Source organism: Gymnodraco acuticeps, unplaced genomic scaffold, assembly GCF_902827175.1.
Source record: "Gymnodraco acuticeps unplaced genomic scaffold, fGymAcu1.1, whole genome shotgun sequence".
Classification (NCBI taxonomy): Eukaryota; Metazoa; Chordata; class Actinopteri; order Perciformes; family Bathydraconidae; genus Gymnodraco; species Gymnodraco acuticeps.
This window is the reverse complement of record NW_022990286.1, coordinates 223,869-243,319: the sequence shown is the minus strand read 5'-3', so window position 1 is coordinate 243,319 and position 19,451 is coordinate 223,869. Positions and strand designations below refer to the sequence as shown.

The following is a 19,451-nucleotide window of genomic DNA, read 5'->3' as shown; positions in this document are numbered from 1 at the left end:
TCGAATAATGTATAAACTATTTAAAAAATGAAGCACTCAGTACAAACTGATGAATAATGTATGTTTCAAATGATAATGTTGAAACAATAATGAGATGTACCGTAAAGAAGTGGACGACTAGTGATTACATCATATCTTTCGCTTTGATTTTATTCAAATGACTGGATAAAAAGTTACTTTTCGAGCTGCATGAGTTCCTACCTAAACGCTGCTGTGACCAAATGGAGGCGTCCAGAAGCTTCTGCATAACAATCTCCCCAAAATGAGTGATCTCCCAGCAGCGGTGTCAGCTGTGAGTGATTGTTTTTCGCTTCAAAACCCGGCTAATGGCCATTCTGCTCAGCGATCTTTAGCATGTGTTGCGTTTGGGGAAATGTCAGCGAATGTGCAATGAATCAGAGGTTTTACACAAGTGGTGATTTCTCTGAGGGGACCGGATGGAAAATAACAAAAATCCATCATAACAGTTCGTTTTTTTTTACTCGCAGAACAAAAACAACCTCCGGAGGAAGTGCTTTTTTATTTGAACGAACAAAAGCCTGTAATGTTTTTGGTGATGAGAAACAGAAAGGGACAATTACTGTTTTATTGATCAAAAGCTGATGAAACAACTCGGCCTCTTACACCTGGCCCTTTTGATGTCCATCAGGCCCTCCCTGGAGGACATCTACACCTCCCGCTGCCTCAGTAGAGCCAAAAACATTATCAAGGACAGTTCACACCCCGGCTTTCACCGGTTCAACCTGCTGCCCTCCGGCAGGCGCTGCAGGTGTATCACATCCAAAACAAACAGTTTTTTCCCAAGAGCCATCATTGCTCTTAACACCTGACATGTGAATCAATGTGACTCTGTACATATACATATATATCATTACTATTATTATTATTATAAATACACACATTACAGATTTTATTTGTATACTCCTGGAAATAATTACTGCACTTTACTCTTTATTCCTTATTCCTAAGTATGCTGCGTGTATTTTGTTGTCTTATGTTGTGATGTTTTGTTTTTGTTTTGATGGCACCCTTGAAAGGGAGAAGCATTTATCTCATTGTACATTCAACTATTCTATTCTATTCTATGTGTAATTGATACTTGGTGTTGCATATTTTACGCTGCACTCCTAACCTTCATCTTCCCCCTCAGGAGGAGCGTTGCCTTGCATTTTCACTACTTAATAATTGGTGTAGTGGTGGGAAAGGTATTCAGATCCTTCTCTTAAAGAGGCCCTTTGGGGTTATCCCTCTCCTGTAGTGTGTTATATACGTTTGTGTGCATGTAAATGGTCTGCAAAGGCTAAAATCCAAACGATAGGGAGTTTCCCTCCCACGCTCCATGCTTTATTATTACATTTATGCTTTGCTGTAATTAAAATGACTTCTGCATTAATATATGTTGCATTTTAGTGCTGTAGATGTTTAAGGTTTACACGAGAACGCAAACGGTTGTATCTGCTACCTTTCTCTCGCGTATAGCCCGTTCGTTCACACGAGGCCGTAACGGAAACGCGGAAACGGACCCCGCAAACGATAACGGGTCCCAAGGTGGATAGATCTGCAAACGGAATGCTCTGGGGGGCAAACGACTCCGTGTGTACGCCCTATACGATCATTTCCTGATAACGATGAAGCCATAGCCCCGCCTCTCCCCTCCTCTGCTGCTCACTGCTGTAGCATGGTCAGTAGCTACTGCTCCTCTACTACAACCATCAGCAACAAGTGGACATGGAGAATTACATGAACTACATGTTGCTAAATCCACCGCGGAGAATACACAGGAGGGCAACCATGCTCGGGGTCTTCTTCGCTGCTTTTGGTGTATTTTGTGGCGAAAGTACAGCGCCACTTACAGGCCCGGCATATGTACTACAGCGTCTCCAGCGCTCCCGAGCGGTCTCGTGTGAACGGAAGACTTTGTTGATATCGTATTCGGTTCGTTTGCGTTTCATATGCGTATGTGTTCGCGTGTAAATGGGGTCTAAAGCTTACTGTTTTACTTATTGTAACTCCCTAACATAATGTTGAATAGTAATCGTTGTTGCTTATCTATTGAAAACACATTTCTCTATAAACTTCCCTGTGAGGAGGATTGTTAAGTGTTTATTTAGCTTAAGAAGTACACATACAGGCCAATATATTCTCTGGTTCTTCATAAACATTCAATATTAACACGTTTGAATTATGGTTTCAATGTTGTCCTCTGAAAAGTAACTAAATGTACCTCAAAGTTGTACTTAAGGAGTTACACATCACCACTTCCTTGTATTTACCTCAGACTTCAGATCTAATATGGTGTTCAGAGGATCTTCGGTGGAGAATATTTACGTCTGTTTTTGTGTGTCTCAGGCTGGAGGGAACGGAGGATAAGTTCAGGAACAGAGAGAGTCGTCATGAAGATCTGCAAGTCATCGCTGAGCTGAAGGACATGGTGTCAGAGAGGGAATCCCTCGTCAAGAAACTGGTGGTAGGTAAACTGCTGACCAGGTAATACATGTGTGTGATAAATACCGTAAACTGAGACACTACTGTGAATAGGGTAAAGATTGTATCTAATTGATATTATGATGTAACTTCCCCACTAACTTACATACAGATAGTTTTCTTGTATTAAAGTTTCTGAAATGTTATGTTTAAATATGCAAATGAGGCATTCTCTTATTAATCTGTGCCAATTTGCATATATTTTGCATTACAGAAATCTGAACATTGGATAAAGCCAGGTTCAAAGGTTGTGTTTCTTTTTCTTGACATGTTAAAATTAAAGATTTTTGAAGTGTATATATTTTGGATATATCTTTGTGTCATCTATACATCATAAAATACTGTCAAAAGCCAAAAAGAAAAAACTATTTCACCTTGTATTCAGTAAAATAATGATATCAATCAGGCTGTGAATGGTAAACAAGCCCATTTGTAACAAAGCTTCAGAGTATTGTTCTATATACTCATGTTGAGAAAACCTCCTTTAAAGATATGTATTGTATAATCACATACATTTTGAAAGACACTTCATGGTTAAAATTGGACTAATCAATATCACCCTCAAACTTCCCCAGTTGATAACAGACATTAAGAAAATCATGTGTTTGTATTTTTGCATAAAATCACTGAAATGTGATGTTTAAATAAGTAAAAATAGGCATTATTTAAAGCAGCGGTTCCCAACCTTTTTCAGCTCAGGGCCCACTTAAGAATCTAAAAAATGTCCGTGGCCCACATTCAACCCAAGCGGCAAACTCTGGGGCAGAGCCGGGAGGCCAATAAGGAAGTGCCTCAAACTGCAGTTCATCTAGTGGCCAGTAGGAGAAGTCTGCAGAAGGGACCAATTTCCATAGATGTTAAAATGACCAACTTTACAGCAGAAATAAACATGTTTACATCGTGGTTAAAAAAAAACATATTCTCTGTATAGTTAGATTCCCCCTTCATGACTACTGTGTGGGCGGTGAATTGTTTTAGAACGCAACCCTTTTAGTTATATTAGGTCTTAATGTGTTTGCATAAATTAGGGCGTGGTCACCTTGAGTGACAGGTCTCTGCAGTGAGTGCTACTTCTAGCTTTCTGTCTCTCTGCTAGTAGCTCCGTTAGCTCAGTAAGCTCCAGGATGCTACAGGGGCTCAACTGCTGGGCTGATCCCGGGAACACAACTTGAACCCGGACGTGTTTGTTGTGTTGGTGCCTGGTGGAGTATTCTTCATTTAAATATCGGACTTATCTTATGGCTTTTGGAGGTTCCGCCTCTTAGCGCTTATTTGGATCAGGCTGGAGCAGGCGGGAGTTAGACTCTGACGTGACAGTCGAGCCGTTAGTGGCCGACTCTGCCTACTAAGGGCTTCTCGGCAACTCTGCAGAATCCTATGGGTGACGTCACGGACACTACGTCCATTTATATATACAGTCTATGATTCAACCACAATACGGAGGCTAAATAGTGTTCTGATTGGTCAATTCAGAACATGTGACACATTGTTACTCCAGTTTAACAGTCCACTGTAATGACCGTTGCTAAGGAGGATCAAGAAAGAGAAAGCAAAAGAGGTTCAAATAAAAAAAAATCTTAATAATGAAATGTTTCCACACAAATGATAATATTTTGCAAATTATTTGGCGGCCCACTTGCAATGCCTTCTCGGACCACTAGGGGGCCGCGGCCCACAGGTTGGGAACCGCTTATCTAAAGCATACTTTCAGTGAGTTCAGGAGAAACCACACATATCCAGATGGAAATAAAAATGGTGAATTTAGGATGTTTTTTCCCCACAAATCTGAAACCTTGTTATGTAAACAAAAAAAGCCCAAACTTTTAAAATTGACCAGAGCATGAAAACATGTTTTTGCCTGCAGGGTCTCCTGGTTCTTTCTTACTTTCAGGTGCAGTGGCATGGGATTCTGTTTTTGTTTTTGACAGTTTGGAGTCCTCTGAGTCTCCCTTCAGATAACATGTTATTGTTTACTTCTCCTCCAGGACGATAAGAAGTACTACCAGCTGGAACTCGTCAACAGGGAGACGAACTTCAACAAAGTGTTCAACGCCAGTCCCAACGTAGGAGTGATCAACCCGCTCATTAAGGTAGGCGCTGACTCTGAGACTCGCCACACACAGGGAGGAGCCTTTTTACCGCAAAGATGATATCCACTGCATCCCATCTCACCTCCATCCCTGCTGAGCCCTCACAGGATTGATTCATTCATTGATTGATTCATTTATTTCGAACAAGTAAAATAAATAATTACAAAAACAAAACAAATGTTGCAGTGCATAGTCATGTAAGAGAAATCAAAACAAAAAATTACATTTACAACAACAGCATTAGCAACATAAACAGTGCCACATCTAGTGTTCGAAAAGGAGTGAGAAGAAGTATAATTTATTTAATCTCACCCCCTTGTCCCTAAATGATTTATTTATAATCTATAATCTGCAATAATTTTCATTTTTATGCATTATTATTAGGGATGCACGATATTGGGTTTTTGAAACCGATACCGATAACTTCCTGCTTCTCAAGACCGATACCGATAACAAAAAAATGTTTACGCCACTAATTATTTTAACGCGATTAACGCATGTGTATTTTTTTTCCTCGGCCGCCCCGTAGTTTCAGAGCGCATCGAGTTTAAAATACCATCTACAAGCTGATGCTGACAGCCCTGCTCCTGCCGCCCGCTTGTGGCAGACCACACTTCCACGCTCACCGGAAGGCACCGACTGGCTGTTGGGAGGACCGGGAGGGTGTGTGTATGTGTGGCCCGAGAGAGCGAGAGAGAGACCTTACGTGCATTGTTGTTGTTAGCATCTGGTGCTAGCTAGCTGCGCTAACGGATATAAGGAGCTGTTTAAATGAAAACAGAGGAGCGACATTTCGCCACAACTGCACTTGACTTTATGCAGGAAGCCAGACAGTGGGACATTGTACGAAAAGTCAGCACACTCAGCACGGATAGTGCGCAACATGATTGCAGCGTCCAGGCAGCTCCGGTTCGAGCATATGCCTTGAGTTGCGTCACAGCCAGGCATGAGTTAGGGAGCGCTGGATTTGTGAAGAACTCCCCTCTTCCTAAACCACTAATACCACAGTACTGGCAAAACGGGAGGAGCCGAGTGAAAAACAAGCGCCCCTCATCCCAATCCACCCACACCGCAGTATTTATTTTCTTTTTTTTTACCCAAAACATATATTGTATATTATCGGGGCTATTAATACTGGTATCGGGTTTATCGGGATGACGTCATAATTCCTAATATCGGACCGATAATCATCGGGCCGATAATTATCGTGCATCCCTAATTATTATTGATGTTATTAGTATTATTAATCGGCTTTACCTGTTGATTGACATATATACATATACACATATACATACATTGATATACATATATGCACACATACATATACACACCTACATACTCACACATACACATTGTCAAACACAGGATCAATCAGTACTGACGGTCACTGAGGTACTGTTGCTTTGGAACAACCATAAGTCATGAGCACTACTTTCAAATGTTATTGCAATTTCCGGTAATGAATCGGACCGTTTTGAGGTCACATTTATGATGTTGCAGTGAAAACAGCAAACATTTTCAGAGTTTACAGCAAGTAGCAGATTGTGAAAGAGGCGAGGAAATTACAAAAGTGTATTCCTTTTAGTGCAACAAGAGCAAAGGAAACAGCAGCGTTATAGGGGGAAAAAAATCAGGAGGATAACGGTAGTAAAAACCGAGGTCTCATTTCTTCACAGCAAGCTACAAGTTAAAGTGATTTAAATTCAATGCAGCTCCAAATATATACAACTAGATTCACTAGGAAACTGCTCAAAGTGATCATAGTGCTTAAAGGTGGGGGAGGTAAGTTTGAGAAACCAGCGCGAGATCGCTAGAATTTGAAAATACACAACCAGAGAAAATCTGCCACTTCCTCACAGAGCTCCTCCTCCAACACACACGAACGCGCACATGACCAATGAGGGCACGAGATAAGTTTGTGCCCCGATGGAAGGCTGACAGGCAGGTAGGCCATCCAGTTACTTTAGCCGGGCCGGCTAAAATGATTGGTCGTGCTTTTTACAGCGCCACGGCTTCCACAGATGGCATTTTTTTATGGATTTTTTGTCAAAGCACTTAATGTATTCATTGCTATCGGGATGTTAAGAGCATTCCATGGAATATAACAAAAAGTGTATCTCGAGCCGGTTTCTCAAACTTACCTACGCCACCTTTAAGGTGATTATTCCGTAATTCCTCGTGTAGATTTCCATCTAATTTACATTTTTATGTTCATTCAGGGTTTTTTCGCGGATCCTTAAAAGGCTTCAAATGTTAGACTTCAAGTAGACTACAATACAGAGTGCTGTGGAAAACATGTAAAAAGGTTGGCTAACTTATCAAATTATTATTAGCTAAAACAGTACTAATACTTAGCAACAGCTCGGCTGTGTTTTCAGTGGATTTCTACATGTTTTTAAATAAGCTGTCAACGTCTAGGATAAATTAAATCATAAAATGTATTGTTTTTCAATGTTATTCTTTATTTAAAGGCTTAATGAACACTGCATTTGTGCACCATAAGCTTACCTTAACCAGCATTTGTATAGTATGGATTTTCTCTGCAGCTTTTTTACCTATAACTGTGATCACTTTATGCCATTTCCTATGTATTTATGTTCGTTTAAGTGGAATGGAAGTGATTGAAAATGACCAAACCTGTTAGAAAATTGTGTGCTCATGCAGAATGAGAATATGTTGCCGGCAAGCAAACAAAAAGTGAATCTTCCCAGTGTGTTTGAGTCGAATGGTCCCGCTGCATGATGAGTATAAATGTGTGGACCCCACCCCTCAGGTTCTATATCCTCCAGTATTTATGTTTCCCTGTTACATGTGTTTCTCCCACATGTGTGTATACGTGTCCTTTGTTCACCGTGTCCCGCTCTGACTTTTATCTCCAGCTCTCCTTTGCTTTCCAAGCCATTTTGTTAGTGTGAGATGTTTTCTGCTTCTGACACATCTCTCCTCATCTGAACCTCCATTCTGCTGCGAGCTGCTTTCAGACTGAGCCATGTCCGTCTTCAGATTCTCTCTGCTTTCGATAAATAGGATCCAGTTAGCACGCTGCTGGATGATACGACCTCTAGCACTCCATTCCCCCCCCCCCCTTTTCCCTCCATTTCTCCTTATAGTCTACTTGCCAGCAGGGTGAACCTGGAAATGTTGAGTACCACATAGGTTTATGTTAGAAATGTATAGTACGGATCCCCAACACATAGAAACTTCAGGATGCTCACAGGCAATTAGCAAACATTTCATTAATCAGCATTAATTAGCCTATGCAGACAATAGCAAAAATAACTTGAAGGATTTGGATAATTTTGGTGTTGTTTGAGGTTATTGAAGATGCTGAATACATTTCTGACATTATCAGGATAGTAAATGGCAGTTTTGGTTCCCCGAAACTTTAAAAAGGACCCGAGATTCCTCAAATTCAGCCCACCAGGAGAACAAATATGACCACTTTCTGGTTAAAACTGCCATTTCTGAACCTGAAAATGTCAGAACTGGATTCAGCATCCTCAAGAACTTACAAAACCACTCCAAAATTGTCCAAATCGACCAATTCATTTTAAACTATTGTCTGCATAGGCTAATAATTCATGCAATTTACGCTATTTGTGCAAATCGCCCAACATATAATAATAATGCATTTTATTTATCGAGTGCTTTTCAAGACACTCAAAGACACTTTAGAGAGTACAAATTCATTATAGTTAAAACAACACACTTAAAATATATAAAACACAACATTGATGACAGATTAGTTTTAGTTTTAGCTGTTTTAACTTTTAAATGCACTGTAAGGCGACCTTGGGTGTCCTGAAAGGCGCCTCGAAATAAAACGTATTATTATTATTATAAGCAGTTCTGAAGAAGTGCGCATGCTCCATTTCTATAGAGCCGTACTCTACATTTCTTTCATGAAACTTTGTGGAACTCAACATTTCCTCGTTCACACTCGCACTCTATGATCTGGCAAACGGACTATAACCTTTTATTATTATTTCCTTTTCAAACTTCCCTTTTTTGACCCCCGTGCCCCTCCTTTTTTCTTTTTTTTGTCTGTGTAGCAAAAGAAAAAGAATGAAAAGGCGGCAGGCAGCAGATTCAGCAGCTCTCCTAGTGTCAGGGCTCTGGAGGCGGCGGGTTCAGGAAGTGGGCCGCAGCCCCCCCATCCTCCGCCCCCCCTCCCAGCCCAGCCCGGCCGCCTAGAGCCCCTCCCCAACTCCCCCCTCCACCACCTTGAACTCAACTCCAACAAACCTCTTCCCCCGCCGACCCCTCCCACCGAACCCAAGAAATTCATGAGGTGAGACCCTCCACCATCCAATCACAGACCTCCGTTTAACTGTAGATGTAAAAGATTAAAGTTCACCTATTATGCTAAACCCACTTTTTCATGTCTCTTCTACATCAACATGTGTCCCCTCTGTGTGAAGAGACTCTGAACGTTTCAGGAACAAAGACCCCCTCTCTTTTTGTCCTGATCCATTTCTATAAAAACCTGTCTGAAAATGAGCTGATCAGATTTTGGCCACTTTATGATGTCATAACAATGTTTTGGCTTGTGTACCCATTAGCCAATCAGCAACCAAGGTAACCCCCCCCCCTCTTATCACCTGAATCTCCTCCTAGAGCACCATTGTGTTCTTTTTAACCAAATGTCTCTCAGAGGGGCGTGGGGAGGGGCTCCTTATTTTCATCTAAAGTGACAGACAGAGAATCAGCACTTTGGAAACAGGGCTGAAACAGAGGGGATTATGGGTAATGCCGCAATGATCTGTTTGGTGTTTGGAGCCAAACACTTCAGAGACATGTTCTGTATATATCTGAGACCTATACTAAAGTAATGAAAAACAGCACAATAGGGGACCTTTAAAGCACTTTAAATGAGTCTGGGTCTGACTTTGAATGTAAAAACTGTACTTTGGGCCTTTTGTGCCTCAGATTTGAAGAAAAAACCACCAGATCTTTGTTGTTTCTGATTTTAAAAAAGAAACAGTGGGACAATATCTGGAGGTTTACATTTTCATTCCTTCCTGCCATAAACCATAAGGAGCATGAAGTCATTGTCATCTCGAGCGGCAGAGAGTAAAAACCGAAGAGCTAATGTGTTGTAACTGACCGACCGCTAATCGTTAGCTCCTTCATTTGTAATGCTACGCCTGTGTAGCTTTCCGCTGCTGTAAAAGTTGAACTACACCCCAAAACGATGGCAGATATTCATTCTCAAATGATCAGTTATAGTAATATTGATATGAGTCAGAAGTAGAAAGAAAAAACTCTTCAACTTCCGCGTTAAAACCGATGCTAATTAAACCAAGGCAAGTATTTTTATATATCGCACATTTTCATAAACTCAATGGCAACTCAAGGAGCTTTGCATATTGATGTGTAAAAACACATGAAGGAGAAATACAAATATTTTTGACAAATAAATAACGGACCCATGTAGCAAGAATCAAAGGGCTTAAAGAACACAGATAAAGACAGAGGAACGATGCCAAATACAGAAGCAGAAGAAGCTTAACGTTAGCCTTGACTCTGATATGGTAGCATTAAGAGAAATACTACTCAGTGGATTCAATCGTCATGAACAAGCTTTTTTTTAAATGTCAATTTTAACCCCAGGTAAAAATGTAGCTTTCAATGTCTCGGGGGCTTTACTTTGAAGGTGGTTAGCTGGACATGCTAACATTAGCACAGCTTAAAACCTGTTAAGCCCCAAAGACCCCGCCGGCGGGGCTTTTTTTTTTTTTTCACGACACTGTATCTCAGGGCTTCTTAATATTAAAAAAATATGAATGCGTCATACCCTCCTAACGGGAAGAAGCTCAGCTAACTGATGATACGAACCATTTTTACCGAAACAAAACACAAGTCTCACAAGAAGGGTCTAAATGAGCCCTGAGCGAAAACATGCTAACGCACTTAGCACAAAACTCTAGGTATAAATCGATCGATATACTTATCGGATCTGCACAAACAAGCTTAGCTAACATGCTGAGATTCCACAGATTATAGAAGTATAAGTATCATCACTGAGCGATCAGAACTCGCGACAGGGGAAGCAAATACAGACATCACACAACGTAGCTAGCAAAACACGGAGATATGCTCACCTTGTTATTCTGATCAAAAGTTGTTTTTTTGGACGGACACAATAATTTACATTTTTTTACTATGTTCAATCTGAATTTACTTTAAAATAAAAAATAACTATATTGATTCTGACTCTTCTACATCCAACTCACAGGTTTATCATTGCTTTGAGAAAAAAGATTATTAATTTTCCCCTTTTAGAAGTGAAGTTATAGTCATTTGTTCTGGGAATGTCCTTTTCGAGCCTGAGACCTCTCGGGGCTCAACAGCTTAAAGCAGAAAGGAGTTAATAAAAAGAAACCAAACTTTTAAATATTGAGTATTATTACTTTTCTCACATATCCTGTTTCAGTGTTTCGTAGCCACTTAGCTTGACGATTGCTATTGAAGCAGACGAGTGACCGACTGAAACTCTTTTCAGATTAAAGGACAATACTGAGAGACGTCACAGGTCTTGACTAAAAGAGATAAAATAATCATTGTACATTAACACGAGTCCCGACGAAGCTTCAGAGAATGGCCTTGGAATGCAAAAGGGGCATGTTATTATTATTTAGATGTTGTTTTGTGTCCTCTCCAGTCCGTCATGTTTCCGTGTGCATGCTGCAGGTTTCCCTCTTCTGTTCAGGAAGTTATCAAACTTGCTGTAAATATCTGTGTGGCTTTTTTACGTTGTCTTCATCCTCTCATCTTCATCGGAATTTCAGTACTTTTTCTCTTCAACTGGAAATGGGATTTTTTCAAAATAAAACCAAAATATGAAGTAGATATTGTCTCTTGCTATCATGGACTGTCCCCTCTGTGTGTGGTGGTGTTTTATTTTGAAAAGCAGGTTTTACTTCTCGACTCTTTGGTCCATAAATGCTTCTCTTGTTGCTTACTGGTGTGTGTGTGTGTGTGTGTGTGTGTGTGTGTGTGTGTGTGTGTGTGTGTGTGTGTGTGTGTGTGTGTGTGTGTGTGTGTGTGTGTGTGTGTGTGTGTGTGTGTGTGTGTGTGTGTGTGTGTGTGTGTGTGTGTGTGTGTGTGTGTGTGTGTGTGTGTGTGTGTGTGTGTGTGTGTGTGTGTGATACTGTGTGTGTGCGTGTGATACTGTGTGTGCGTGCGCGTGATACTGTGTGTGTGTGTGATACTGTGTGTGCGTGCGCGTGATACTGTGTGTGCGTGATACTGTGTGTGCGTGTGAGAGAGAGAGTGTGTGTGCGCGCGTGTGTGAGAGAGAGAGAGTGCGTGTGTGTGTGTGTGTGTGTGTGAGAGAGTGTGTGTGAGAGAGAGAGGTTGTGTGTGTGTGTAAGAGAGAGAGAAAGATAGATAGTGTGTGTGTGTGCGTGATACCGTGTGTGTGTGAGAGAGATTGTGCGTGTGATACCGTGTGTGTGTGTGTGTGAGAGAGAGAGAGATAGTGTGTGTGTGTGTGAGAGCATGTTTTGGTTACTTTGACTCTTTCTTGCTGCATGTTTGAGCTGCTGTTTATGTAAAGTATGAGATGTGGTGGCTGCTACGCAAAAGCTTTGGGACTAACCTGTTATTACGGGAAGGCAGGAGCAACACACACACACACACACACACACACACACACACACACACACACACACACACACACACACACACAGACCATGACAGTATGAGGTCAGATATTATAGATGTGCTCTGAAATGACTCCATTAAACGATGTGTCTCTCGCTCCATGCACTGACAAACCTTTGGAGTCAGACTGACTGACCCTCTGAGCAGCCGGTTGTAAATCTGACCCCTTTAAACCACCGGGTCCTTGAAGTATTTATTGAAGTATTCATATCTTCATGACTTGTATTAGACAACACACCTTATCTAAGTCAAATGTTAACATGAGTCCCAACAGGAATACTAAATAGTGAGCCAGACAACAGAGACCTTCGTCATTAGAATAGGGTTATCGTTGATACTATACTAAAACTACAAATTAAAGATTTACTTTAGCTTGAAACTCAAAATAAAAACGATATTGCTTTAAAAAAATAAGATTAATTAATATTGAACGGTTAATGTTTGCTTTAACTTTTTTCGATAAAATACATCTCTACCAAAATAAAAGTGACAGCATGAATTTCAGTCATCTCATTGAACAATAGGAATTGAAATGGCTTCACTTTAGACTAAAGTAATGTGAAGGTTAAACATGTATTTTGTGTATATATATATATGGTAACCTGCTTCTTTACATGATAGCTGAAAAAAGAAAATGAAACTTACCTAAATCAAATTCTCTTTGAAAAGTAATATCAAATTGAAAAGTCAAAACTAACCTAAAATCCTCTGAGCTGCTGATGAACCTTGTTACCTTCACTCTGACAGAAGCAGTGCACTTGTTCCTGATACATGTAAAACACAACAAGCTTTCTCCATTTTCGATTCAGATTCTCTTTTATCAAAAGACAACAAAGAACATTTGAATGCTGAAATTGCACAAAAACAAACATGGTTCCTTTGCTGATCATGATGGGACTGTTGGGCCAGACAAACATTGTGAAGGATAGTAATATGCTTTTGATTGTTTTTGCTTTTAAATGAAGGATTTAGCTGCCGTCTCCCTCCTTACATCACATCCTCACCTCCTCTCCTCTGATGTTCTCCTTCCTCTTTCTCTCTTATCTTCTTCCTCTGATCTTCATTTATCATTTCATCCTCTGCCAATCTCTTTTATCATGTCCTCTCTCCCTGTATCAACATCAAAACATCACTGCTGCCATTTCCATTCTCTTCATCTCTTCTCTCATTGCACATCATCATAATCTCTATATTTGTACATAAATAAATGAAGAAAATCATATTTGATGGATGAATATTATTTTTACTACAACTTAATGCACATACACAGTGAATAGGACACTTTTTTTCTTCAGATTATTATTATTCTATACTGTAGACATCTTGGTGTTTTCTGTATATATTCTTTTAAAAGATATGAACACTTGTCATGGCCCTACTCCCCCTCATGGATCAATAAGGAGTCATGTTATCTTGCTCAGACCCCATTTACACGGGAACGTTTGCGTTTACGCACCGCAACAACCCGTAATAAAAATGTTTTAACAGAAACTCTGCCGCGCGGTCCCCTCGTCCCTTGGAAGAGGCGGAGAGGTGGGTGTTTTTTATCTGCTGGTGGACTACCGGAGAGATCTACAGCAGGAGCACACGCCGTCCACCGCGGAGAATAAACAGAAGGGCAACCATGGCAACCATGCTCCGGGGCCTTCTTCGCTGCTTTTGGTGTATTTTGTGGCGGCAGCAGCGCCACTTACAGGCCTGGCGTATGTACTACAGCGTTTCCAGCATTTCCAGCGGTCTAGTGTGAACGGACACGTTAATTGAGCCGAATGCGTGTGAACCATAGACTGTAGCCTATATATAAAGGTATGAACGGAAGACTTTTTTGAAAACGCATACGGTGCGTAAACGCAAACGTTCCCGTGTAAATGGGGTCTAAAATTGTAACCATTTAGCATGAAGTTGCATTAAAAGACAGCAAAAAATGATCATTATCACAAGGTAGATTCCACAAATTCTTCTTCATGGTGGATAGAAAGCTACAGGTTTGACTTAATATAAGTAATCTAGTGTGCAAATTAATATTTTATGTATGAACACCAGAATCCTCTGAGTCTGAATTATGGCCATGCACTGTGCAAACACGCTTTATCATGCAGGGAAGCCTTTTCCAAAGTAATTGACTCCTTCAAGCATGGAAACAACATAAACAAAAAAGAGACCCCCCCCCCTGCCCCTCCTTAAAAAATGATATATCGCCCAGGGGTTATGGGACTGTTTGTAAAAAGGAGAATCCAATTAAGGAAGCAGAGGAAGGTGTTTGTTTTGATAGATGCAAACACTCAGCCTCATTATCTCCAAACTTTTAAGGAACAACATGTTTTCCCCCGAGGAGCGAACAGGAAGTAGCTGCAGATTCACACGACATTTTACCGTCAAAAAATATATAGTTTAAATACTTTAATGATGGTTGGTGGAAAGTATCTTTGCACACACACACACACACACACACACACACACACACACACACACACACACACACACACACAATCTCTCACACACACACTCTCTCTCTCTCTCTCTCTCTCTCACACACACACACAATCTCTCACACACACACAATCTCTCTCTCTCTCTCACACATAAACAAACAAACACACAATCTCTCTCACGGTCTCACACACACACACACAATCTCTCTCTGACACACACACATACACACACATTTAAAAACCAGAGACAGTATCTGATTGCACAGGGCTGAAATCATAAGTCATTTATTATAGGCCCATTACATGCTAACAGTGACAAATATATTCTGAACAGTAAAGCACAAAACATGCAGTCTCAAATATTGAAGTAACAGTTACATCATGTATTAACCGTGAAAGCACTCAATATATAAAAAGAAAATGTCCCCTGTGACAGATTGACTATAATATCATAATTATTGCATTTATTCTTTTAAATGATGGACAGTAAAAGTCATAGGTAAAAGTGCATACTTTATACAATTTGTAGCAAATATTTTTAAAAACAACCCATACAAGCTGAGCTCACAAATACTGATAATGGCTCTGCTGCCCCCTTGTGGACAGACATGTGTAATGACACCTTCACACAGATCTTAACAATCTTACATTTTGTTTTTCTTCATGGTGGTATTGCAGTACTGTGTTTGTGGGTACGTCCATATAGCAAACTATTTCAATTCTGTGATTAATACTTTTTTAGATAATATGTCACCAAAGAATATGCACAACTATTTTAATGATGTATTGCATTTATAGATACAAAGACTACTGGGTTGATAGACAATGTGCTAGTTCTGCATCATATCATGCCTTTTATTTTATGTTAAAAGTACGTAAGGCTTGTGGACACATGTAGCGGAGTACAAATATGCAATATTTCCCTTAGAGATTTAGCGGAGAATAAGTATACAGTCTCAGAAAATAGAAATATTTGAGTGTACCTCAACATTGTACTGAAGGCAAGTTTATTTAGACAGCTTATTTCAACACAAAGCAATTCAAAACACTTTACAAAAACAATAGCAGTATTAAGATATAGTGCACAGAAACACAAAGGGCATTTAAAATGACGTGTTGAGTGTGTACTTGGTTACTTTGCATCACTTGTAAGGTAATAGTTTTATCAACAACATTTGTTACGATGTTCTTATTTATCAGTGTTTTCAATGTGTTGTTCTCTGCTGAAACTTCCTCTGGCTCCTTCCCTGACTTCTCTTCTTCTGTCTTTACTTCCTGTTGTTGTTATTGTTGTGGGGATGTTTCTTTCCTGAAGCCCTCCTGAAACGAAGGACTCAGCCATCGAGTCCCCGGACGCCCAGCGCCAGGAGTGGTTCGCTCAGTACTTCTCCTTCTGATCGACCACCAACCCGCAACACACAAGGATTCAGCATGTCAACCAAACTTTGAGAAAAATGTACAGAAAAACAAGCGAAGAAGAAAAAAAAAGCGGAAAATGTTAAAAACTATTTGTTCTTTATTGTCATGGAGAGATTTGGGGATCAATTCACTTTAACTTCAGCCAATTAGGACTTCATTCTCATTCATTTGCTAAAAAAACAATGTAAATATCATCCACTTCCTGTTGACTGAAGTAGAAGTAAAGTGACCATCAAATCCCATCACTCTGATCTCATTTGATTGTTTAATTATTGATTGTTTCACTGTGGGCGAGTTTTTCTCTTAGTACAGTGACAATGATCATCCGTATGTTTGATGTTTTCTTTTCTTTAACTTCCTAACTTATTTTGCAGTCTCTTGGAACTAGAAAAAAAATGCGTGGTGCATTATCATGCTGCTAATTGCCATTGTTGGACTACAGTGAGAAATAAATATATATAAAGAAACATATGGTAGGTTATTGTGCTCTCTCTGTACGTGGGCCCACTGCATACAGCATCTTAGAATTATAGGAGGTGTTTACGGAGACATTTACCTGGACCTGGGTCTCTGATATCGCTCCATGAATACAGCAAAGTCTTTAGGACGGCACCATCCAGTTTGTTACAGCTAGAAGTTTCAGCAGATTTTGGTAGAATATTAAAAACCTGTTTGTATGGTTGTCTGTTTCAACACAGATATAATGATGTCTCACCAATTTTAAAAACAAAAATAGCATATTTTATATTTATATTATAATGTGTATGCTTAATAAATAATTATTGTGACATTTATTTTGGTTTGTTCGTCATTTATTTGATTGTGGTTTACATTGCATTTAACGTAATGGAAATACAGGGTTTTGAAGTACGAAAATTAAGAAAAATAATTATACAAGGAATATAATAAAAATTCAAAATATGTTTAAAAATCATTTAGAAATATATGTTCATTCATGAAAGAGCTATATAAGAATATTACAAAAAGAAATACAAAAATGTAATATGCACAGTGTTTTATTAGCACTATTTGTATATCTTAGATTGTATATTTTATTTGCACTAGGACCTCAATCTGTTTATACAAGTGCTCTCATATTCCTAAATATTGTATATCAAACAGACATTATTATATTCTGTTAATATTTTAATCTTGATGCCATTTTTTGCTTAAAAGTGCTACATACAAAAAACTAATAATTATGATAATTCCTTAAGGGCTTCAGTAAGAGAATAAAAAGCCAACAAATAAAAATAACATTAGTATAAATGGATTATAAACTGGTACCAGAGACAGAATGTATATTTTACAATCACGTTCTAAAAGTAACCAGTAGAGTGCAGTGCCGTTTTAATACACATTGGGTGAACCGGAAAATAAACAGACCCTGAATCTGTTCCCGTGCAAGCTAAAAACACATTTGACAGGAAGTAAAACATTGATTTATTCACCTGCAGCACTGCAAATAAATCTCACGTTTTCATGATCTGAAGCCCAGTTGTGGATGTTAAAGAAGCATCACTACTGTCAATCTCCACAACATTGGGTGAACCGGAAAATAAACAGACCCTGAATCGGTTCCTGTGCACGCTTCAAAACAAAACAAAACAAACATGGCTGCTACAGGAGCCGGTTCTCCGGGGCGGCTGGTCCAGTATGTGGTCGTCCGGACGGACCTGGTGCACCAGCTGTCCTGGCCCCTGGGAGCCGTGATCACCCAGGCCTGCCACGCCGCTACGGCCGCCATACACCTCCACTACCGGGACCCGGAGACCCAGCAGTACCTGGAGGAGCTGGATTCCATGCACAAGGTGGTGCTGGGGGTAAGCACGCCGAACTACATTCATATTTTTGGTGAATTTAATGTTTACAGTGTTATATGGTTCATCACAAAATATTTTATGATCAGTTCAATTGTGTTTGGTTAGTTGTGTTATTCGGCAACATTCATTTAACCCTAAAGGGAAACTAATTTGACTTAAAAGTGTTATTTAGACCAGTTTGAACGAACTACACAGCAATATTCTAGTGTTCTATGTTAGTGTGTACAGTTCCTCACAAAACATCCAATAGCACATTATAATCTAGTGTGGTTCATTGTTTTATTCGGCAATATTCAATTTACTATAAAGTGTTATTTTTTTTACCGATTTTAACGAGCTACACAATAAAAAAAATTTCCACCATTTTTTTTTTTTCCACTATTTGTAACTGGTTATTGTTTAATGTCTTATATATATTTATGTTGCATTGTTGAAGGAGACTGGGACTTCATATTTGTATTGCCTTAACTACACTGTAGTGTCCATATGACACGTGAAAAAAGGGTACAAAGTGGTGCCTCACTAACTGTAACTGTGTGTGGTTGTTTTTCTCCAGGCTCCAGACGAGGCCGCCCTCTCTAATCTATCAGAGACTCTAACAAAGGCCGGTGTGGCCCACAAACTGTGGATCGAACAACCAGAGAACGTCCCCACCTGCCTGGCTCTGAAGCCGTGTGCCAAAGAGACCGTCCAGCCGCTGCTGCGCAAGTTCAAACTCTTCAAATGAGGGCCTTTTAAAGACATTGTCCCGCTACGCACTACAGAGCATATCAGGATCTAATTTCATCTATTAAAGGAAAACATCTGTGCTCTTTTCCTCGGTGCATCCAAACATCTGTAATGTTGAAGATTAAAGTGGGGAAAATATGAAGTTCTTTTCTGGATTATTTTGTTCGGATGAAAACCCTCAAAAGTGGCATTCCTTCTGCAGTATTGACATTGCAACTTCATTTAGAGCAGGGGTAGCCAACACGGTGCCCGCGGGCACTCAGTCGCCCGCAGGGGCAACGTGAGTCGCCCGCACGCAGGGGCAACGTGAGTCGCCCGCGGGGCATGTTCTAAAAATAGCTCGCCAAGCAAATCCAAAATGTATAAAATACACAAAACAAAAAAGGAAATGTAATTAAAAGAATCTACCCTATGCATAAACGACACATAAATCATAGCGAACTCTATCTACTTACTACAACTCTATATCTAACGCCCCTCCTCCCCCACCCCCACAATGAATATCGACCAATCACGTTCTTGCTTGATTTGCGGGACCAGCGTTGCAGTCGGGAAGAAAAGCAATGTGGCACCTCCCCGCTGATTTTCCTTCTGGCAGAATCAACACAACACATCAGCCCCATTGAACAGCCTATCATGCCAGCCTATACAGCACATGAGGGGCAGAGTTTTACTCTGTGTGTTGTAACTTGCATATATAGTTATTCCACTTGACGCACACACACGCATGGCGTAATCTCCACTGGGGACAGGGGGGGGGGACATGTCCCCCGCACTTTTCGAAATCCCGTTTGTGTCCCCCCACT

At 40.1% G+C, this 19,451-nt stretch overlaps 2 protein-coding genes across 2 annotated transcripts; both read left to right on the top strand.

Moving 5' to 3' along the window:
• Positions 1-638: 638 nt before the first annotated feature.
• LOC117549752 (protein FAM184A-like) lies at positions 639-16,560 on the top strand. The gene is made up of 6 exons (XM_034221820.1): positions 639-769; positions 2,350-2,467; positions 2,699-2,731; positions 4,470-4,574; positions 8,627-8,865; positions 15,990-16,560. The coding sequence occupies exons 1-6, from the start codon at positions 639-641 to the stop codon at positions 16,069-16,071; spliced, it is 708 nt and encodes a 235-aa protein (XP_034077711.1). The 3' UTR covers positions 16,072-16,560.
• A 925-nt stretch (positions 16,561-17,485) lies between these two features.
• On the top strand, positions 17,486-18,787 carry ptrhd1 (peptidyl-tRNA hydrolase domain containing 1). The gene is made up of 2 exons (XM_034221819.1): positions 17,486-17,916; positions 18,473-18,787. Exons 1-2 carry the CDS (start codon positions 17,707-17,709, stop codon positions 18,641-18,643), a joined length of 381 nt encoding a protein of 126 aa, XP_034077710.1. The 5' UTR covers positions 17,486-17,706; the 3' UTR covers positions 18,644-18,787.
• Positions 18,788-19,451: the final 664 nt, after the last annotated feature.